This window comes from Melanotaenia boesemani, chromosome 22 (assembly GCF_017639745.1).
Source record: "Melanotaenia boesemani isolate fMelBoe1 chromosome 22, fMelBoe1.pri, whole genome shotgun sequence".
In the NCBI taxonomy this organism is placed as follows: Eukaryota; Metazoa; Chordata; class Actinopteri; order Atheriniformes; family Melanotaeniidae; genus Melanotaenia; species Melanotaenia boesemani.
The window spans coordinates 3,784,944-3,801,020 of record NC_055703.1 but is presented as its reverse complement, the minus strand read 5'-3'; the positions used below and the strand labels follow the sequence as shown (position 1 = coordinate 3,801,020).

The 16,077-nt window shown below is 39.8% G+C and overlaps 1 protein-coding gene across 1 annotated transcript in view; it reads right to left on the bottom strand.

Annotated features, from left to right (window-relative positions):
• The window catches only part of slc16a10 (solute carrier family 16 member 10), a 32,688-nt gene that overhangs the window by 8,203 nt on the left and 8,408 nt on the right, over positions 1–16,077 (bottom strand). Inside the window, exons 2-3 of the mRNA XM_041975860.1 lie at positions 3,764–3,908; positions 2,817–3,240 (exon numbers count right to left, since the gene is read on the bottom strand). Coding sequence (XP_041831794.1) covers positions 2,817–3,240; positions 3,764–3,908 — 569 coding nt within the window. The remainder of the gene's footprint in view (positions 1–2,816; positions 3,241–3,763; positions 3,909–16,077) is intronic.

Below are 16,077 nucleotides of genomic sequence, written 5' to 3'. Positions count from 1 at the left end.
CTATAACAGGACCAACTTACAGCCAGAAACCTGCAGTTTCTTCATTTACTGCAGCTGAAAATATTTATACAGTAAAAAGATGAAACATGTCAACGAGATTCAAACTCTCAGTAAAATCTAACATTTCAGATGAAAAACTGCTGCTTATCTCTCCTGCTGTCATTTATCTCTTATTGTTGTTTATCTTATTGTTGTTTATCTCTTATTGTTGTTTATTGTTGTTTATCTCTAACCATGAAGAGATGATGCAGAAATCTGTTGTTCACTAACCTCCGTGTCCTGGTTAAATTGTTTCCTGAAGTTTTTGTCAGGACGACATAGAAAGCTAATTTTTGAGGAATATTTTCTGCAGCTCTCATCATGCAGATGAGATAGCAATTATTTCATCATGCAGTCCTTTGGCAGAATATTCATATTAAATAAATTAAATTTATTAAAATAATTTGAATACTTTATTAATTCACCAAGGGATTTTTTAGATAAAATATTGGAAATATTTTAAATTAACTTTTTAACTATTCAAAATAATTATTTCTATAATAATTCAACCAAAATAATTATTCCGTTAGAATGACCTTGATAAATAATAGGAAACTAGTTTCTCATCAAATGCAGGTATAATTAATAATTATGTTGATCATTATTGTCTTTAGCTGAGTTAGTCTTCATGAACTGGGATTAAATGACTACTGCTGAAATGGATTATTCTCTGTGTGAGAGGACACACTGAGCTGGTGCTGTATAAATAAACTGAAATTAAGTAATAAAAATATTTATACTAATAAATACTTCCTTTCATCAGTCTTTGTTTAGTCACGAGTAACCCCTGAGTGAAAACGTCAGCTGTGAAATTATTAACAGGATGCAGTTTTAAATGCAGCACACGTCCAAACGCTAACGTGTCAGTATGTGTTTGAGCAGGAATTTTCCCTTTTGGAGCCCCTCTGCAGGCTGGCTCCCACCTTGTTTCTGCTCTGGATGTTTAACGGTCATTAATCATGGCACCCAAACACCTCAGCCCTGCAGGTGATCCTCGTGTTTGGCTGTGTGTGCAGGAAGGAGAATCTGTGGTGATAACGATAAGATCAAACTTTTTGATGCTCCGCTCTTGTTGGATTTATGTCCCTGAACCGGCGTGCTGCTGGAGATACAGTACCACAACTATTTTTCTTTATCCAACAGGGTAAATAGAACCATATCTGAAGGCCAATGTCTTCTCTCAGACCAGCAGCAGTGTGTCCCTAAAAGGACTTTACTCTGATTTTGAAAGAGGAAGGCTGGTCTGGCAGCTGGGATGAGGCTGCATTCAGCAGCTTTTTAAGAACACACACACACACACACACACACACACACACACACACACACACACACACACACACACACACACACACACACACACACACACACTCACTCTTGCTATACCCAGAAACTATGAGGAGGATTTGCAGAACTCCCTTCCTGTTTCACTGAAGTGTTTTTCCTCCTTCTTCTTTCCATGCGGTGTCTCCAGGCGTGGGCTGGACTTTAACGTCAGTGTGTGTTGTACTTTGCTGTTTGGGCTACGAGTGTTATGAGGCCGCAGCCCCTGTGGTGTCCCAGTCTGAGTAGCAGACACTGGAGAAGTGTTGTGGAAACTCCGGCTGGGATTCCTGCTTCCTGCTGATCTGCTTCCAATAACATGGTCACCAAGTCCAAACAAACAGTCTCCGTCCAACACATCCCGCCTCCTGTCCTCCACTGTGTTTGCTCCGCAGTTACTGAGTCTTGTCTTACAAGAGAAATAAAACCAGTTCAGGGAACCCAGCAGCAGTTTACAGAACTGGATCTGAGTAGAAGGAGTCTGGGTTGAATCTGTCTGCTCCGTGCTGCAAGGCTTCAAATGTCTGCATGTAACACGATCCGGTAAACACCTCTGAACTGTAAATATTACAGAGGTCAGATGGCATAAAAACCCAATCAGCAGACTGAATATGACAACCAGAACTACAGGATGGGGTTTATACTAAAAAATTTGAAATTTCTCTTCAAATCAGGGAATTGGGGGAGGGAGGGGTCACTGGTAAAGAGGGAATACTTAAAAAAATCCAAATCCCAAAACACTGTGAAGTTGATCAGTTTGACTTTTTAAATATTTTTATTTTATTTAAGATAAAAAGGAAGATTTAAAAAATCCTGAGCAGATAAAATATCACAAACAAACAAACAAAAAAACCAAAAAACAAAACAGCAACAACAGTAAAAACAACAGAAATGTCCAAGTTTTTCTTTCCCCCTCTGATTACATTTAAAAAATAAATTCATTGGTTGAGTCAAAACTTTTCTGGCTTTTTTTTTAACCTCCTGTCTGAAATGACAGCCCAAAAATACATGAAGTTTAACTACCAGGACTGTGTGGGTAATCCTGGTCTGTACAGAAAGCTGAGACACGCGAGATTACTAGAGAATCAAGATGTGATACTGAGTCAGCGTAAATTCACCTGGAACACAGAAGAAAATGTAAATATTATCTCCTCCTAAAAGAAAGTCACTTTAAAATGTTCCGATCATGGGAAAGAAAACTAAAAGAATGGATTTCTATTTGTTTTAAAAAATGCTTCCATGGATCATTGATCACTGAATCGATGTATTGATGTAGATCGATGTGTTGTTTTAAGTATACTGAAGTCCGAAACCATCTGTACCACCAATGAATATTAAATTTCCTCTCATCTGTCACATTTTTACCACTCAAACTACAGATGCAAAACAAGACATCTGCATCCCATCATGGACTGTCTCAGCTGGGATCTATTAAGAACTGAATGCCTAAAACTTACCAGGTGAACGTAGGGTACAAAGTAGCCGTAGAGGGCTGCAGGTATGCCGAAGGCCCAGATGCGGTATCCCACAGACCTCCAGATGTTGACGTTGAAGATCTGACTGATGCGTGATTTTCCTGTTTGGGCGTTTGATGGTTTGACGGGCAGCAGGGGTTTGTAGGTGAAGCCGGCCAGCATCAGTACGAACATGAGGATGCAGAGGACCCGCATGGTGTTCTGTAGGCCCACTTTTTCCAGGAGGGCCGACAGGACAAACGGCAGCGTGACAGTGAAGAAGCTGCTGCCGGCCGTCACGATGCCGTTCACCAGACCCAGCCGCCTCTTGAAATAGTGGCCCAGGATGACCAGGCTGGGCTGGTAGGCGAAGGAGCAGCCGCAGGCGAACACAATGCCGTAGGTGAAGTACATAAGGCCCAGAGACCTGGGAAGAGAGGAAGAACAGATGATGATGATGGGAAACTGAGACAGGATTTTATGATTTGAGGGTTGATGTTCTAAAATGTTCAGAAAATGCTTCAAACTGACTTTCAGAGTCCTGATTGGAATAAATAAAAATATTATTAATAAAATTTGAAAACGGTGAGCAGTCAGCCTGCCCAGGTTTGTGTAATTCTGTCTAACAACCAGCAGGTAAAGAGTATTTCAGCTGTTTTGTTCCTTATTTAAAATAATAAAACAGGAACATAGAGCTCCAACCTTTGGCTCTGTTCCCTCACAAGTCGACCAGATTCCAGGTAATTATTCACAGAACAAAGGGAGCAAAACAAGTCAGAGCTGCAACATTCCCAAACATGGAGTTGTCTGTAAACAGGTTGAGTCAATAATAAGAGATGTTTTACGTCCCAGCTACTTATTATAAACTCTGACATGCCTCAGGTCTCCCTCACAGAGTTTTACTGTTTTATCCAGGTCTGATGTTAACCTGAGTTTATTCTCTTTCTTACTTGACAAAGGAACTGGCCAGCAGGCCCACAAAACCCACGGCTGCCCCACCCACTGCGGTCACTCTGCAGCCAAGGATGTCGGTGAAGACGCTGACGATGGGAGAGCAGAAGAAGATCATGCCCATGGAGAGGGAGCCCACCCACGCTGTAGGAGACAGAACCAGAGAAGAAGAAGGAATGAGACGAGCCGGAGACAATCAGATCAGATTAACTGAAAGTGCTGCAGTAACAGAAGGCTGTGTCTCTTTGGTCCACACACATGTTCACTGGGGTCTGTCATGGGTTTTTTATACAAACTTTATTTATAACAAACAAACAATATGCAGGAACAGATTTACATTTTACAAACAGATTATTTACATCACATTTATGATTATATCGCCTTATAATAACATATTCACTCTCTGTGTTTGTAATAAAAAATCCACCTTATATTCCTGGGGATGACATGAGCACTGACATAGGAAATATAAAAGAAATGTGGTTACTAAAAAAAGGAGATAGGCTCAGACTGCAAGCACTGAATCCAATAAATTCATATATTGTTTATAGAAATAAACAAAAACAATATATTTGTTTCATGCTAAATAATTCTTTCCTGTTTTTATTCAGCTGATCTGGTCAAAGACACAAAGTACAGGGAGCCTGTCCCAGCTGAGAGAAAACCAGCCCATCCCAGATCCCACAACAACTCACTCCTCAAAGTCACCAGTTAACCCAACATCATCTTTCTGAACCGGACGAAGCTGGAGATCATGGAGAGAACCCACACATGAACCAGGAGAACCTGGACAGAACCAGTTTTCTGATGTTTGTTACAGATATCAGGAGCAGAAAAACTAAATGTTTAATCTGAACTCTCGAGAAGGAAAACAAACTGGACCCAGATGGTCTTAGAAGTCTTAGTGGCTCATGGCTCAGCAGATCAGATCTATATTCTGGACCAGAACCAGAATCAGTGTAAAAATGTGAGAACCGGAGTATCATATGTTCCCTTTTTGTATGCTTGTGAGGACACAACCAGCAGCTTTCTGAATTAGTTGTAGTTGTCATAGTGATGTTTTTAGAGAGACCTGTAAAAACGTTGTTACAGTAGTCAAGATGAAGTTTTTTCTAAATCAGTTTCCTTGTTGTAGATCTGTTCTCCAGATGGTAAAAGTCTGATTTGGTTCCTGCTTTAATTTGGCTCTTAAAATCTGGCTTAGGTGACAATAATGACATTTCTGGATTGATCTGTTGGATTTGAAATTGTTGACTGGAGCTGGATGTTCACCTTTGTTTCCAAATACAAAAAATACAGACTTGTCTTTATTTAGCTGGAGAAACTTCTGGAACATTAAAATATTGATTTGATGAAGACATGAACTGAAGCTTTGCCTGGGACCAGAGTCTCCTGGTGAGACAGTAATATAAAGCTGAGTGTCGTCAGCATAATTATGATCAGATATTTGGTTGGTTTTCTTGATCCGAGTGGGAGCATGTAGATGCTGAATAACAGGAAGCCCTACATGGAACCTTGAGGAACTTCACACGTCATCTGTTTAATCAAAATATTGTGCAATAAAAATAAATATAAAAGAAACACAGGTTAAATGTAAAACCAAAAAAGTAAAGACAGACAGAAGTAAAAAATCAAGCAAACAGCAATTACCAAATAGCACAACTGAGATCTAACAGAACCAGAACCAAGCTTCTGCCATTATCTGTGTTTACATTGATGGCTTTCAAGACTTTGACAAGCACAGTTTCAGAGCTGTGGTTTTTCAATGATTTGACCCTAAAATAAGACGTCTGAATTCATAATCCAGGTTTCCAGATTGCACTTTATTAGCAGTAATGCTGATATCAGAAACACAACCTTTCTGCTGTGAGGACACAGAGCTCACCACCACCCCACATCCTCAGAGCATACAGTCTGGTTAATTATTTTTCAGGTTAACCAAAGTGATCGTAGAAGTCGTTTTAGCTGAAGCAGAACTGTGACATGAGGGCTGACTCTGCGACTCTGCTGAGTTGGCAGAGTCAGCTGATATCTGAATTCCCACTGAGTTATGCTGCAGGAGATCTGAGTCAGCAAAGATTCATGTGACATTTCTAAGGCAGAGCAGCTCATAGGCTAACTATTTTTATGACTCCACAAATGTACAGCTGAAGCAGAAAAAGTTATTTTTCCCAGTTCTGAGTGGGTTAAATGAAACTTGTGGGAATGAGAAAAGCGGCTGGAGGGTTCCTGTTGTCTGCTCTCCACATGAGTAATGAGAGATGACCGGTCAGGTTTCAGGGCTGTTTCATGGTCTGAATACTCACGTCGCCCCACGCTGTCAGAGTATCACCAACTCTCAGGATGGAGGTTATAAAACCCAGAAAACATATGCTGTCACACATCTGTTTCAGACCATCTGCAGTCAGATCAACAGCAGCAAGGTCACAATACTCTCTGCCCACTTACTCAGATGACTTTCTGAGTTAAAACCCAAATGTTTAAAGCGATTGTTCTTAAACTCCCTCCAAGATTTTCTGACAGTTAAAATGATGAGATGGATGCAAAGTCACAAAGATGCTCACCAAAATATGATAGTTTTTCCCCGATTTAAAGTGCACATTTCTGAAGAAGTTCAAGAGATGTCACCATGGAAACCAAAGAAAACCAGAGAACCAAAACCAGAGAAAACACCCAGAGCTGAACTTTTACTGACAGTAACACGTAAATCGCAGCAGCACCAAACAGGAACCACAGCTGAGCGTTATGTGACTGATATAAACATAAATCATACATACTGCTGTTGTTAAAAAACAGAAATCTGTGGACAGAGCCACGACTGAGATTCTATCAGACTAATCTGGTAAGGTCCAACTTACATTAACTTTCACTCTTAAATAAGCAAAAATACTGTTAACAGGAACAAAAATCAAAATTGCAGATTGAACACCATCTGAAAGATGTCACTAAAAAAGAAAGTACAGACTTTCCTTGGATAGAAATGATAATAAGGGAAATAACTGCGATGGAGTGGTGACCCATCCAGGTGAACCTGCCTCTCACCTGCTAAATGCTGAGTTAGGCTCCAGCTTCCCCGCGACCCGTAATGGATGAAGCGGTACAGAAGATGGATGGAATAAGGGAAATAAAAAGTAAAACAACAAAAAAGACAATAAAAAAGATGAAGGTTCTACATCACTGTTCGGTCCCAGAAATGCTCTGAAAAGTCTCCATCTGATCCAAAATGCTGAAGCGAGGTTTCCGATTAGAATTCTCATCAGAGATCTTATTTCTCCAGTTTTCTCTTCATCTGCACCGTGTTTTAAAATTTTAAATTCTTCTCACATATAAAACTATAAGTGTCCATTGGATCTTAAAGATCTTAGTTCCAGATTTTCCTACCAGAGTACCCTGCACTCTCAGACTGTAGGTTTACTGGTGCTTCCTAGAGGTTATAACAGCAGAACGGAGGCAGAACCGCCAGTTGTCAGACCCTGTCTGTGGAACTGGCTCCCAGTTTGGCTTTAGGTATCAGACCCCCTCTCTACCTTCAAATCATCTTCAAACTTTTCTTCCTGATAAATCTACTGGCTTGGTGACCCTGATCCATCCTCTAGTCCTGAGGCTGCTGGGAGACGTCCCATGATGCACTGGGCTTCTCTTTGCTCACTTTACTCTCTGTGTAGAAATATGTGACGTTGTCATTCATTTCTGTTTCTGTTTTTCTTTCTCAGCAGGTATCTGATGGAGGTTTCCCTCGCCACTGTCTCCTCGTGCAGCTCAGGATGGAGGACTGAATCAAAGAGAAGATTTGATCCAATCCATTGGTTTTCTTAGCTAGCTCATTATTTTTATGAACTAGTTTATATGAACACAGTTATTATAAAGTGGACTGATGTGGATCATATTATAGATTTGTTTTAACTGAATTATAAATGGACTACAATTAATTAGATTGACATGGACTATGTCTGTTAAGCTACGTTAAGATGAATAAAATCACATAGATTTTCTTTTTCTAACTTATTCCAGCTAGAAGAACATTTCTGTGAGGGTGACCGTAGTACAGACTACATCCATGTCTGGACAATACTGATGTGAGACTAATATACCAGCAGATGTCTTTAACTCATAAAATTACAGAAATCATCAAGTGAAATAATCCTGGATTCAAACAAACAAACAAAGCTTATTGTCAGTCCCTGTATAGAATATTTTGCATTATAAACTTCTGTTTGTTCAGATTTTCTATCCACTGAATTTCATGGTGCTGCAAATAAACATCTATATTCCAGGAGCCTCTGTGGGATAATTTTATGTCCCTACTAATGTCAGACTTCTACACCCCTGACTGCTGGACTCAGTTTCAGACTGAAAAACTGCTACTGATTCCACACCTGTCCTTAAAACTTTGTTTTTTAAACCGTCCTTAAAACCTGCACTTAAAATGGTCCTTAAAACCGCAAGGTTAAAGCAAAAGAAACCAGTCTTTAGTTCCCATGGTCTGCTCCAATCTCCCTAAGCGAGCCAATAAACTGTCAAAGCCTCTTTAGAGTTCGTCCAGACATCACAGACAGTCAGAAAATACCCACAATTCAATGCAGTTCACTCTACTTGGGCTCATATTTGTTGGGATAGCCTGCTTTAAGCTGCATAATGTAATAAATAGAGAGAAAGAGGAGCAAAGAATGCCTCAAAGACAACAGGAAATTGCTGCTGTGGCTGGCTGGCTGTCTCCATTCAGGAGCATTTACGCTTCAGACAAAGTCAAATTCAAAATGTAATATCAAGAGTTTCAGCCCTGATGACATCCATCGCTGGCTGCAGGCTGGACACCAAGGGTTGCCTTAAGTAGTCTGTCTGCTTAGTTAAAGGCTTTCCAAAAACCTGCTGTGCTCTGAACCCACTCACCTCTCCAAGACCAAACCTACATCAGAGAACCCTACCGGACTCTCAGCCTCAGTCCAGCCAGAAAAAAAACATCTCAAAAGCCACAAAGGTGATGCCTCTGAGAGGAGAGGTCCAGTTCTACTGGGTTCTGCTGTGAAATTAAACTTCATTGTCCGATTGCCCGGTTCCACTAAACAACCATCTGACACAAGCCCTTTTATTAACACACATCATAATCCACTTATGTTCTTTGGAGGATGATGAATTGGACGCAGTTCAACAACTAATTATATAAATGTGCATCATGTTTCTATGAAATTCAGCCATCAGGTTTTCATTTGTGCTAAACTATCCCTGTTTCTTCATGACTTTTGCTCAAAATGTTTTAATGACTTTCTACTTCTGCCTGCTGACTCTTCCCTACATATTAGTTTTACAGGTGTATGAAATGAGATCTGACTTGCAGCTCATGGCCAGAAACACTTAAATCAGACTGCAGACCATTTTCCCAACATGGTCAAATAAACAGTATCCCAATAGCTCATTCTGGGAATCTCATGAGTTTGGATGCTTTCAAAGTCCCAGCTGGGATGAACATAAAGTCAGGACAACAAAACAAAGCAGGAATAGGAGCAGATTTATCACCTGATCTACCCTCAGCCTTGAGGCAAATTTCTCACTCTGCCCTGTTGTTATATAGCTGTGGTGTTAATGAAAGAGTTTCCTTTAATAACTTTAATTCAACGGTGACTTCACTACTGGAACATTTAGACTCAAATACAACATCTGTATCATGTCAGAGTCCACTCCTTCAGGAGGAATCCTCATCTTACTTCCTGACTCCTGATGGTGATAAAGGAAAACAGCAGTGGATCTGTGAGCTTTGTTTTACCGATGCCAAGTACCTAATTTGTACATAAATTTTAAACCACATTTAGAAATGTGCAGAATATCACTTCCTACTTGGGAAAGAAGACTTTACAAACAACAACTTGATAAACTGCTTCAAACCAAATTACTGAATAAAGAAGACCGGAATTTTTTCTGATTTACCCAAACGAATAAAGTTATCCTAGGAATTAGCAAAGTAGTCCTAGGAATGAGTAAAGTAATTTTTAATGAGGAACTGTGCTTCAGCACAAGGTAAAAAAAAAAAAGAACCAGAGCCATTTTCCAGATGTTTTTATAGAGGGATGCCCTGACTGTGAAACATATTATATTTCATTCATAGTAAATACCGTATCTCTGAATACCTCTGGTTGGTTTTCATGATTGGCACCTCTATTGGCCACTAGCAGTCCAGATGCAGGGAAAATGCCCAAATTCACTTTATAATAACTTTCCAGAAAGAAGTGAACCCAAAGATGGTTCATTGTTTGAAAAGTGCACACTTCAACTTAAAAATCCTTTCATCTTTTTCTACACAACCAGGACTTTCACGGTTCATTTCAAACAAAGGCAGAGTCATAGGAGAAACATTAGCAGAGTTTTTAGAGCTGGAATCAAATTTTTCTCCACAAACAGCAACAGTAAGACCTGGTTTGTGTCTTACAGGGGGTGCTTGTGAGGAAGAGGTTTATAATATATATAAATAATAAATATAGACATGATAATAACAGGACAATAATTTAATTTTAAGTCTATAAAAATCTGCCCAGAGGGAGGGGTTAAAGGTGAGCATGTATGGAGGTAAGTGAAGGAAAAGAAGGGGGGGGACATACATATAAAATCCTTCAAATTGGTTGAAGTTACGTCTAAGTCATCCTGACGGAATGGAGGATCATTCTCTGAAAATCAGCTGATCTGATTTCCATGACAACAGATGAAGCAGATCCTCGACCCAACAACCTCACAGCTTACATTACCATTAAAGTTCAGACATCCGAGCTGGGATCAGGATGAACACAGCTCATCACAGAGAAAAGGGACGAAGAAGCTGGGAAGGTCAGGAAGAAAGTGATGGAGACACCATCACCTGCCTTGGAGGACATCCTGATGCTGGTCTCTTTATGTAAGAAAAAGACTGGCATATTCTCCAACTAAAAAAGAAAGAAGTAATAGAAGAAGACATGACATTTAATTTATCTTTTTGACCTGTTTTAACTAGTAGTTTGTTCTATTTGTTGTTTTCATTTAAATGTATTTCTTATCTTATGTTTGATATTCTACTTAAATCTATTTAAGTGTATTAATTTCATTCTTTTAACTTATTTTAGTCTGTTTTAATGTACTCAATGTTTTTATTTAACTTCTATGTTATTTTTTATTCTTCTTTATGTGAAAAAGACTTTTTGGCTTTTTCTGATTTACTAAACTGTATGAGTGATGCATAAATAAAATCTGATTGATTGATTGATTGATTGATCAGAAGACTGTCAGAAGTTCATGTGGTTGACTGAGAAAAAAATTATAATGTATATGAGCTGAAACAAAAAGTAGAGGAACTCATGCATTATGTATGTGTGTGTGTGTGTGTGTGTGTGCGTGCGTGTGTGTGTGTGTGTGTGCATGAGGGGTGGGGGTATTTCCATCTGGAGTCATATTTAAATTTCTCTAAAACACAGAACGAAACTTTTATGGACGCCTCTTCCAGGAGGAAACAGCTGATGATTGGTCAGCAGAACAAATATCTCCCACATGAACAGAGAAAATGTGGAAATCTTGTAAAGATGAACATTGGTGCGTGGCAGGCTGGTGTGACGGTTGCTGGCACAGTTCCACAGTTTCAGTCTGTCCACGTCTGTAGGCTCTGATATGGTTCCAGCTTCTCTTGCAACGCTTTAACTAAGCAGATGGAGGAAAAGCAGCTGCAGCCTGAATGCATGTTATAAAACGGAGATTCCTGCAGCCGAAGCCTGGCTTCTTCTCTGCAGGGTAGCACCTGAGAAAATTCTTGCTGCTATTCTGACCTCCAGCTTCCACACCTTGACAAACTGAAGACTTTCAGTGTTCTCAGAGTCCACAGGATCCCTCATCAGGGCCTCTTGGTGTTGTAGTGAACTAACAGCGTCAGCCCTCCATCTAACAGCAGCTGGAAGCCATTTGTAACGGGGTGCCTCCCTCTGAAGGCAGCACAGGGGGAGAACTCATGGTTCAAATGTTCTTACTGGCCTCGTACAGCAGGAAGTGAAACTCCTGCCTGATGATTGGAGGAAAACAAGAGTAATTTATATCTGGGCATAAAGAAGAGGAAACACATCATATGCATACTTGGAATGATTGCTTGTTCTGGATACCATATGAAAAATGTTAAATGAGAGTTTTGTTTAATGTCGGGAGGAGTGAGGGGTGGTTCGGCGATGCTGTCTGGTGATTGGGGGAGATTTCCATCCACCCACTTTGTAAGTGCAGAGTATAGATGAAGCAACAGTTTGGACACGCCCCTGACCGAGTCTTAACTCCTTATTTCCAGACTCTTATTGGAATTAAGACAGAGAATAAAACAACTCATTTGCACAGACTAATGTGGCTTCAGAACTTCTCCAGAACAACAAACCACATTTTCTCCTGACCACATTAAAGTGAGTTTAGAGAAAAGATTTAAAGGAGAAAATCTCCAAGCAAATAATTTTACAGCAGAGGGGCACAGAAGGAAAAACTTAAGAATCCTCTGGAGCATTAATGACTAGAAAAGAAGCCACCAAGCAGCACTTTGTTCATGAGGAGCATCTCTGCAGGACTGGATGGGGTCAGCTGCTGTTTGAGCTGCTTTAACATCAAACGTCGTTATGACAACCAAGTAAACTTTTTATGATTTTATTTGATGAGCAGTCAGATCCTGACATAGCTCCTGTGATCTTTAGTTTTCTCTGACCAACCTGGTTCATTAGAGAGTTGATCAGTTTCATGAAAACAGATGTGAAATGGAACTAAACACAATCAAAAAAAAATAAATAAATAAAAATAAATCTTGTTGATTTATGGCTACCTTAAAAACAAAATTTTTTACTTATAATTAAACCTGCTTCTCAGTTGCAACACTAGATGTGTGTGTTTCCTGACACACACTCCTCTGAATCTTGTTTTAGAGGGTGAGAGAATCCCTGCAGCTGTGTGTGATGGATGATGTGTTTAATGACTTCAGGACAGTCCAGAACCCCAAGTTTTAGTTTCATCATATGATTCCTGCTCAGCTCTACAGAGGAGGGTGAACAGTTTCCCGCAGAGGTTGTAAATGAATCATTAACCCTTAAAACTCCAAACCATTTTCTTTCTATTTTATTTTTTACTTTTTTTTTTATTTATTTATTTATTTTATATAAACCAGTCTGTAGAAGCTGGAGCTTTTAATCCCAGTATTAACCAGTCTGTAGCAGCTTTTAATCCCAGTATAAACCAGTCTGTAACAGCTTTTAATCCCAGTATAAACCAGTGTGTAGCAGCTTTTAATCCCAGTATAAACCAGTCTGTAGCAGCTTTTAATCCCAGTATAAACCAGTCTGTAGCAGCTTTTAATCCCAGTATAAACCAGTCTGTAGCAGCTTTTAATCCCAGTATAAACCAGTGTGTAGCAGCTTTTAATCCCAGTATAAACAGGTCTGTAACAGCTTTTAATCCCAGTATAAACCAGTCTGTAGCAGCTTTTAATCCCAGTATAAACCAGTCTGTAGCAGCTTTTAATCCCAGTATAAACCAGTCTGTAGCAGCTTTTAATCCCAGTATAAACCAGTCTGTAGCAGCTTTTAATCCCAGTATAAACCAGTCTGTAGCAGCTTTTAATCCCAGTATAAACCAGTCTGTAGCAGCTTTTAATCCCAGTATAAACCAGTCTGTAGCAGCTTTTAATCCCAGTATAAATCAGTCTGTAGCAGCTTTTAATCCCAGTATAAACCAGTCTGTAGCAGCTTTTAATCCCAGTATAAACCAGTCTGTAGCAGCTTTTAATCCCAGTATAAACCAGTCTGTAGCAGCTTTTAATCCCAGTATAAACCAGTCTGTAACAGCTTTTAATCCCAGTATAAACCAGTGTGTAGCAGCTTTTAATCCCAGTATAAACCAGTCTGTAGCAGCTTTTAATCCCAGTATAAACCAGTCTGTAGCAGCTTTTAATCCCAGTATAAACCAGTCTGTAGCAGCTTTTAATCCCAGTATAAACCAGTGTGTAGCAGCTTTTAATCCCAGTATAAACCAGTCTGTAGCAGCTTTTAATCCCAGTATAAACCAGTCTGTAGCAGCTTTTAATCCCAGTATAAACCAGTCTGTAGCAGCTTTTAATCCCAGTATAAACCAGTCTGTAGCAGCTTTTAATTCCAGTATAAACCAGTCTGTAGCAGCTTTTAATCCCAGTATAAACCAGTCTGTAGCAGCTTTTAATCCCAGTATAAACCAGTGTGTAGCAGCTTTTAATCCCAGTATAAACCAGTCTGTAGCAGCTTTTAATCCCAGTATAAACCAGTCTGTAGCAGCTTTTAATCCCAGTATAAACCAGTCTGTAGCAGCTTTTAATCCCAGTATAAACCAGTCTGTAGCAGCTTTTAATCCCAGTATAAACCAGTCTGTAGCAGCTTTTAATCCCAGTATAAACCAGTCTGTAGCAGCTTTTAATCCCAGTATAAACCAGTCTGTAGCAGCTTTTAATCCCAGTATAAACCAGTCTGTAGCAGCTTTTAATTCCAGTATAAACCAGTCTGTAGCAGCTTTTAATCCCAGTATAAACCAGTCTGTAGCAGCTTTTAATCCCAGTATAAACCAGTCTGTAGCAGCTTTTAATCCCAGTATAAACCAGTCTGTAGCAGCTTTTAATCCCAGTATAAACCATTTTGTAGCAGCTGTCAGATTATGAGGCTAAAATGATGTAAAATGAATGTATGAATAGATTTAGCAGCATAAAGGTCGACCAGAAGAAGAAAGCAGAATTTATTACTAACAGAACTTTGTAGAAATAACACACAGATCAACAGTGACCAAGTCTTTTCTCATCTGCATCATTCTCTCTAGTCTTTCAGGAGAAAAAATATTGTTATTGAAACAAACACACAACAGAAACTATTTCCATGTTTCCACTTTTTGCTCATTTCCAGTTATTCCTGCTACTATTTACCTGCTATCCTCACTAAACCAACTCCAGCTCAGCTGCTTTGTGGCGCCACCGTGCATCAGAAACGTCTTCTTGGCTTTATTCCAGCCATAGAGGAGCATTATTTTTCTTCTTTTCACACACACATAGAACTTTCTGCTCACTGGTTGATCTTAGGCTGCTCCTGATTGGACATTACCGTCAATCTAAGCTCTCTGATTGGTGGAAAGTTTGACAGGAAGTGGTTTCATCATCATGTCCAGGTCTGAATAGAGGTCTCTTAGCAACATAGTAATGATAGTGATCTTTTATTGATGAAATGTGATAAAAAAAAATGTTATCATGGATCATTGTGGATTTAGCAGATAGAGTCTCTGAAAAAAACTACATTTAGTGGCTGGAAGAGATGGACCCCGGAGATCTGGTGGAGTTTTAAGGGCTAAAGTAAGAAACAGAATTTTAATGTCAAGTTTCTCAATTTTTTTAAAGTACTTAGCATTTTACAACATTTTATAATGTCATGAACAAACCTGTTAAATATCTGACATTTGGAAGATCCTGAAGTTCCCAACCAGCCTCCCACCAAACCTTTGGTCTTCCTGCTTCCAACAGACCTTTATCTCTACACAACCTTCACCTTCACTCAGATGTTGACTTACACACACCTGATATCAAACAGCTTGTCAAATATTAACATGCATGTGCTCCAAACTCATCAAGTCCTTCAGGAATGATTCAGTCCATGGTATTTAGTTTTTATTAAGTCTGAGCTGGACTGTTTATCACATGAGGTGGGAGGCAGATGTGACTTGGAGGGCCTCATCCAGCTCCGTGGAATCTGGGCAAGTAACTCAGGTAACTACACATGCTTGTTACACTATCACACTGTGGTTTATGACTGGAAAACAAGCCACCTGTTAATAAGTAGCATAGTTTCATGGACACTCCTGGGTCACATCTCTTTATGGTTGACTAAAAACAACTAAACAGGTGTGACGCTGAGTCTGCAGGTGATCTTCAGACAGTTACTGAACTCCAACCACCTCACAGGCTCTGACACAGAAACATTTTCCTCCATACCCAGCGTGAGTTTCACATCCAGGGTCAAAACATCGGCCTCGTATTTCTCACTTCTCCTTATGTTTTCATTTCATACTGAGAGGAAACAAAATTCAGTCAATATATGATCAGATGACGACTTGCTTTTCACCAAGTCATCAAAACAGAAATGAAGGCCTCCAAACTCTGCAGGGTCCAAAGGTGTCTGGCCGATCCAACATTCGGTGATGGCAGAGCCACTTTTATGGCACAAAGCCCAAGAATAACCCCATCTGGCATTCCCACAGGGAGGGACCCAGTAACAGATGTGAAGGCCGCTACCCTGACACGTGAGGCCAGTCTATGGACCGAACACTCCCGCCCCCACAG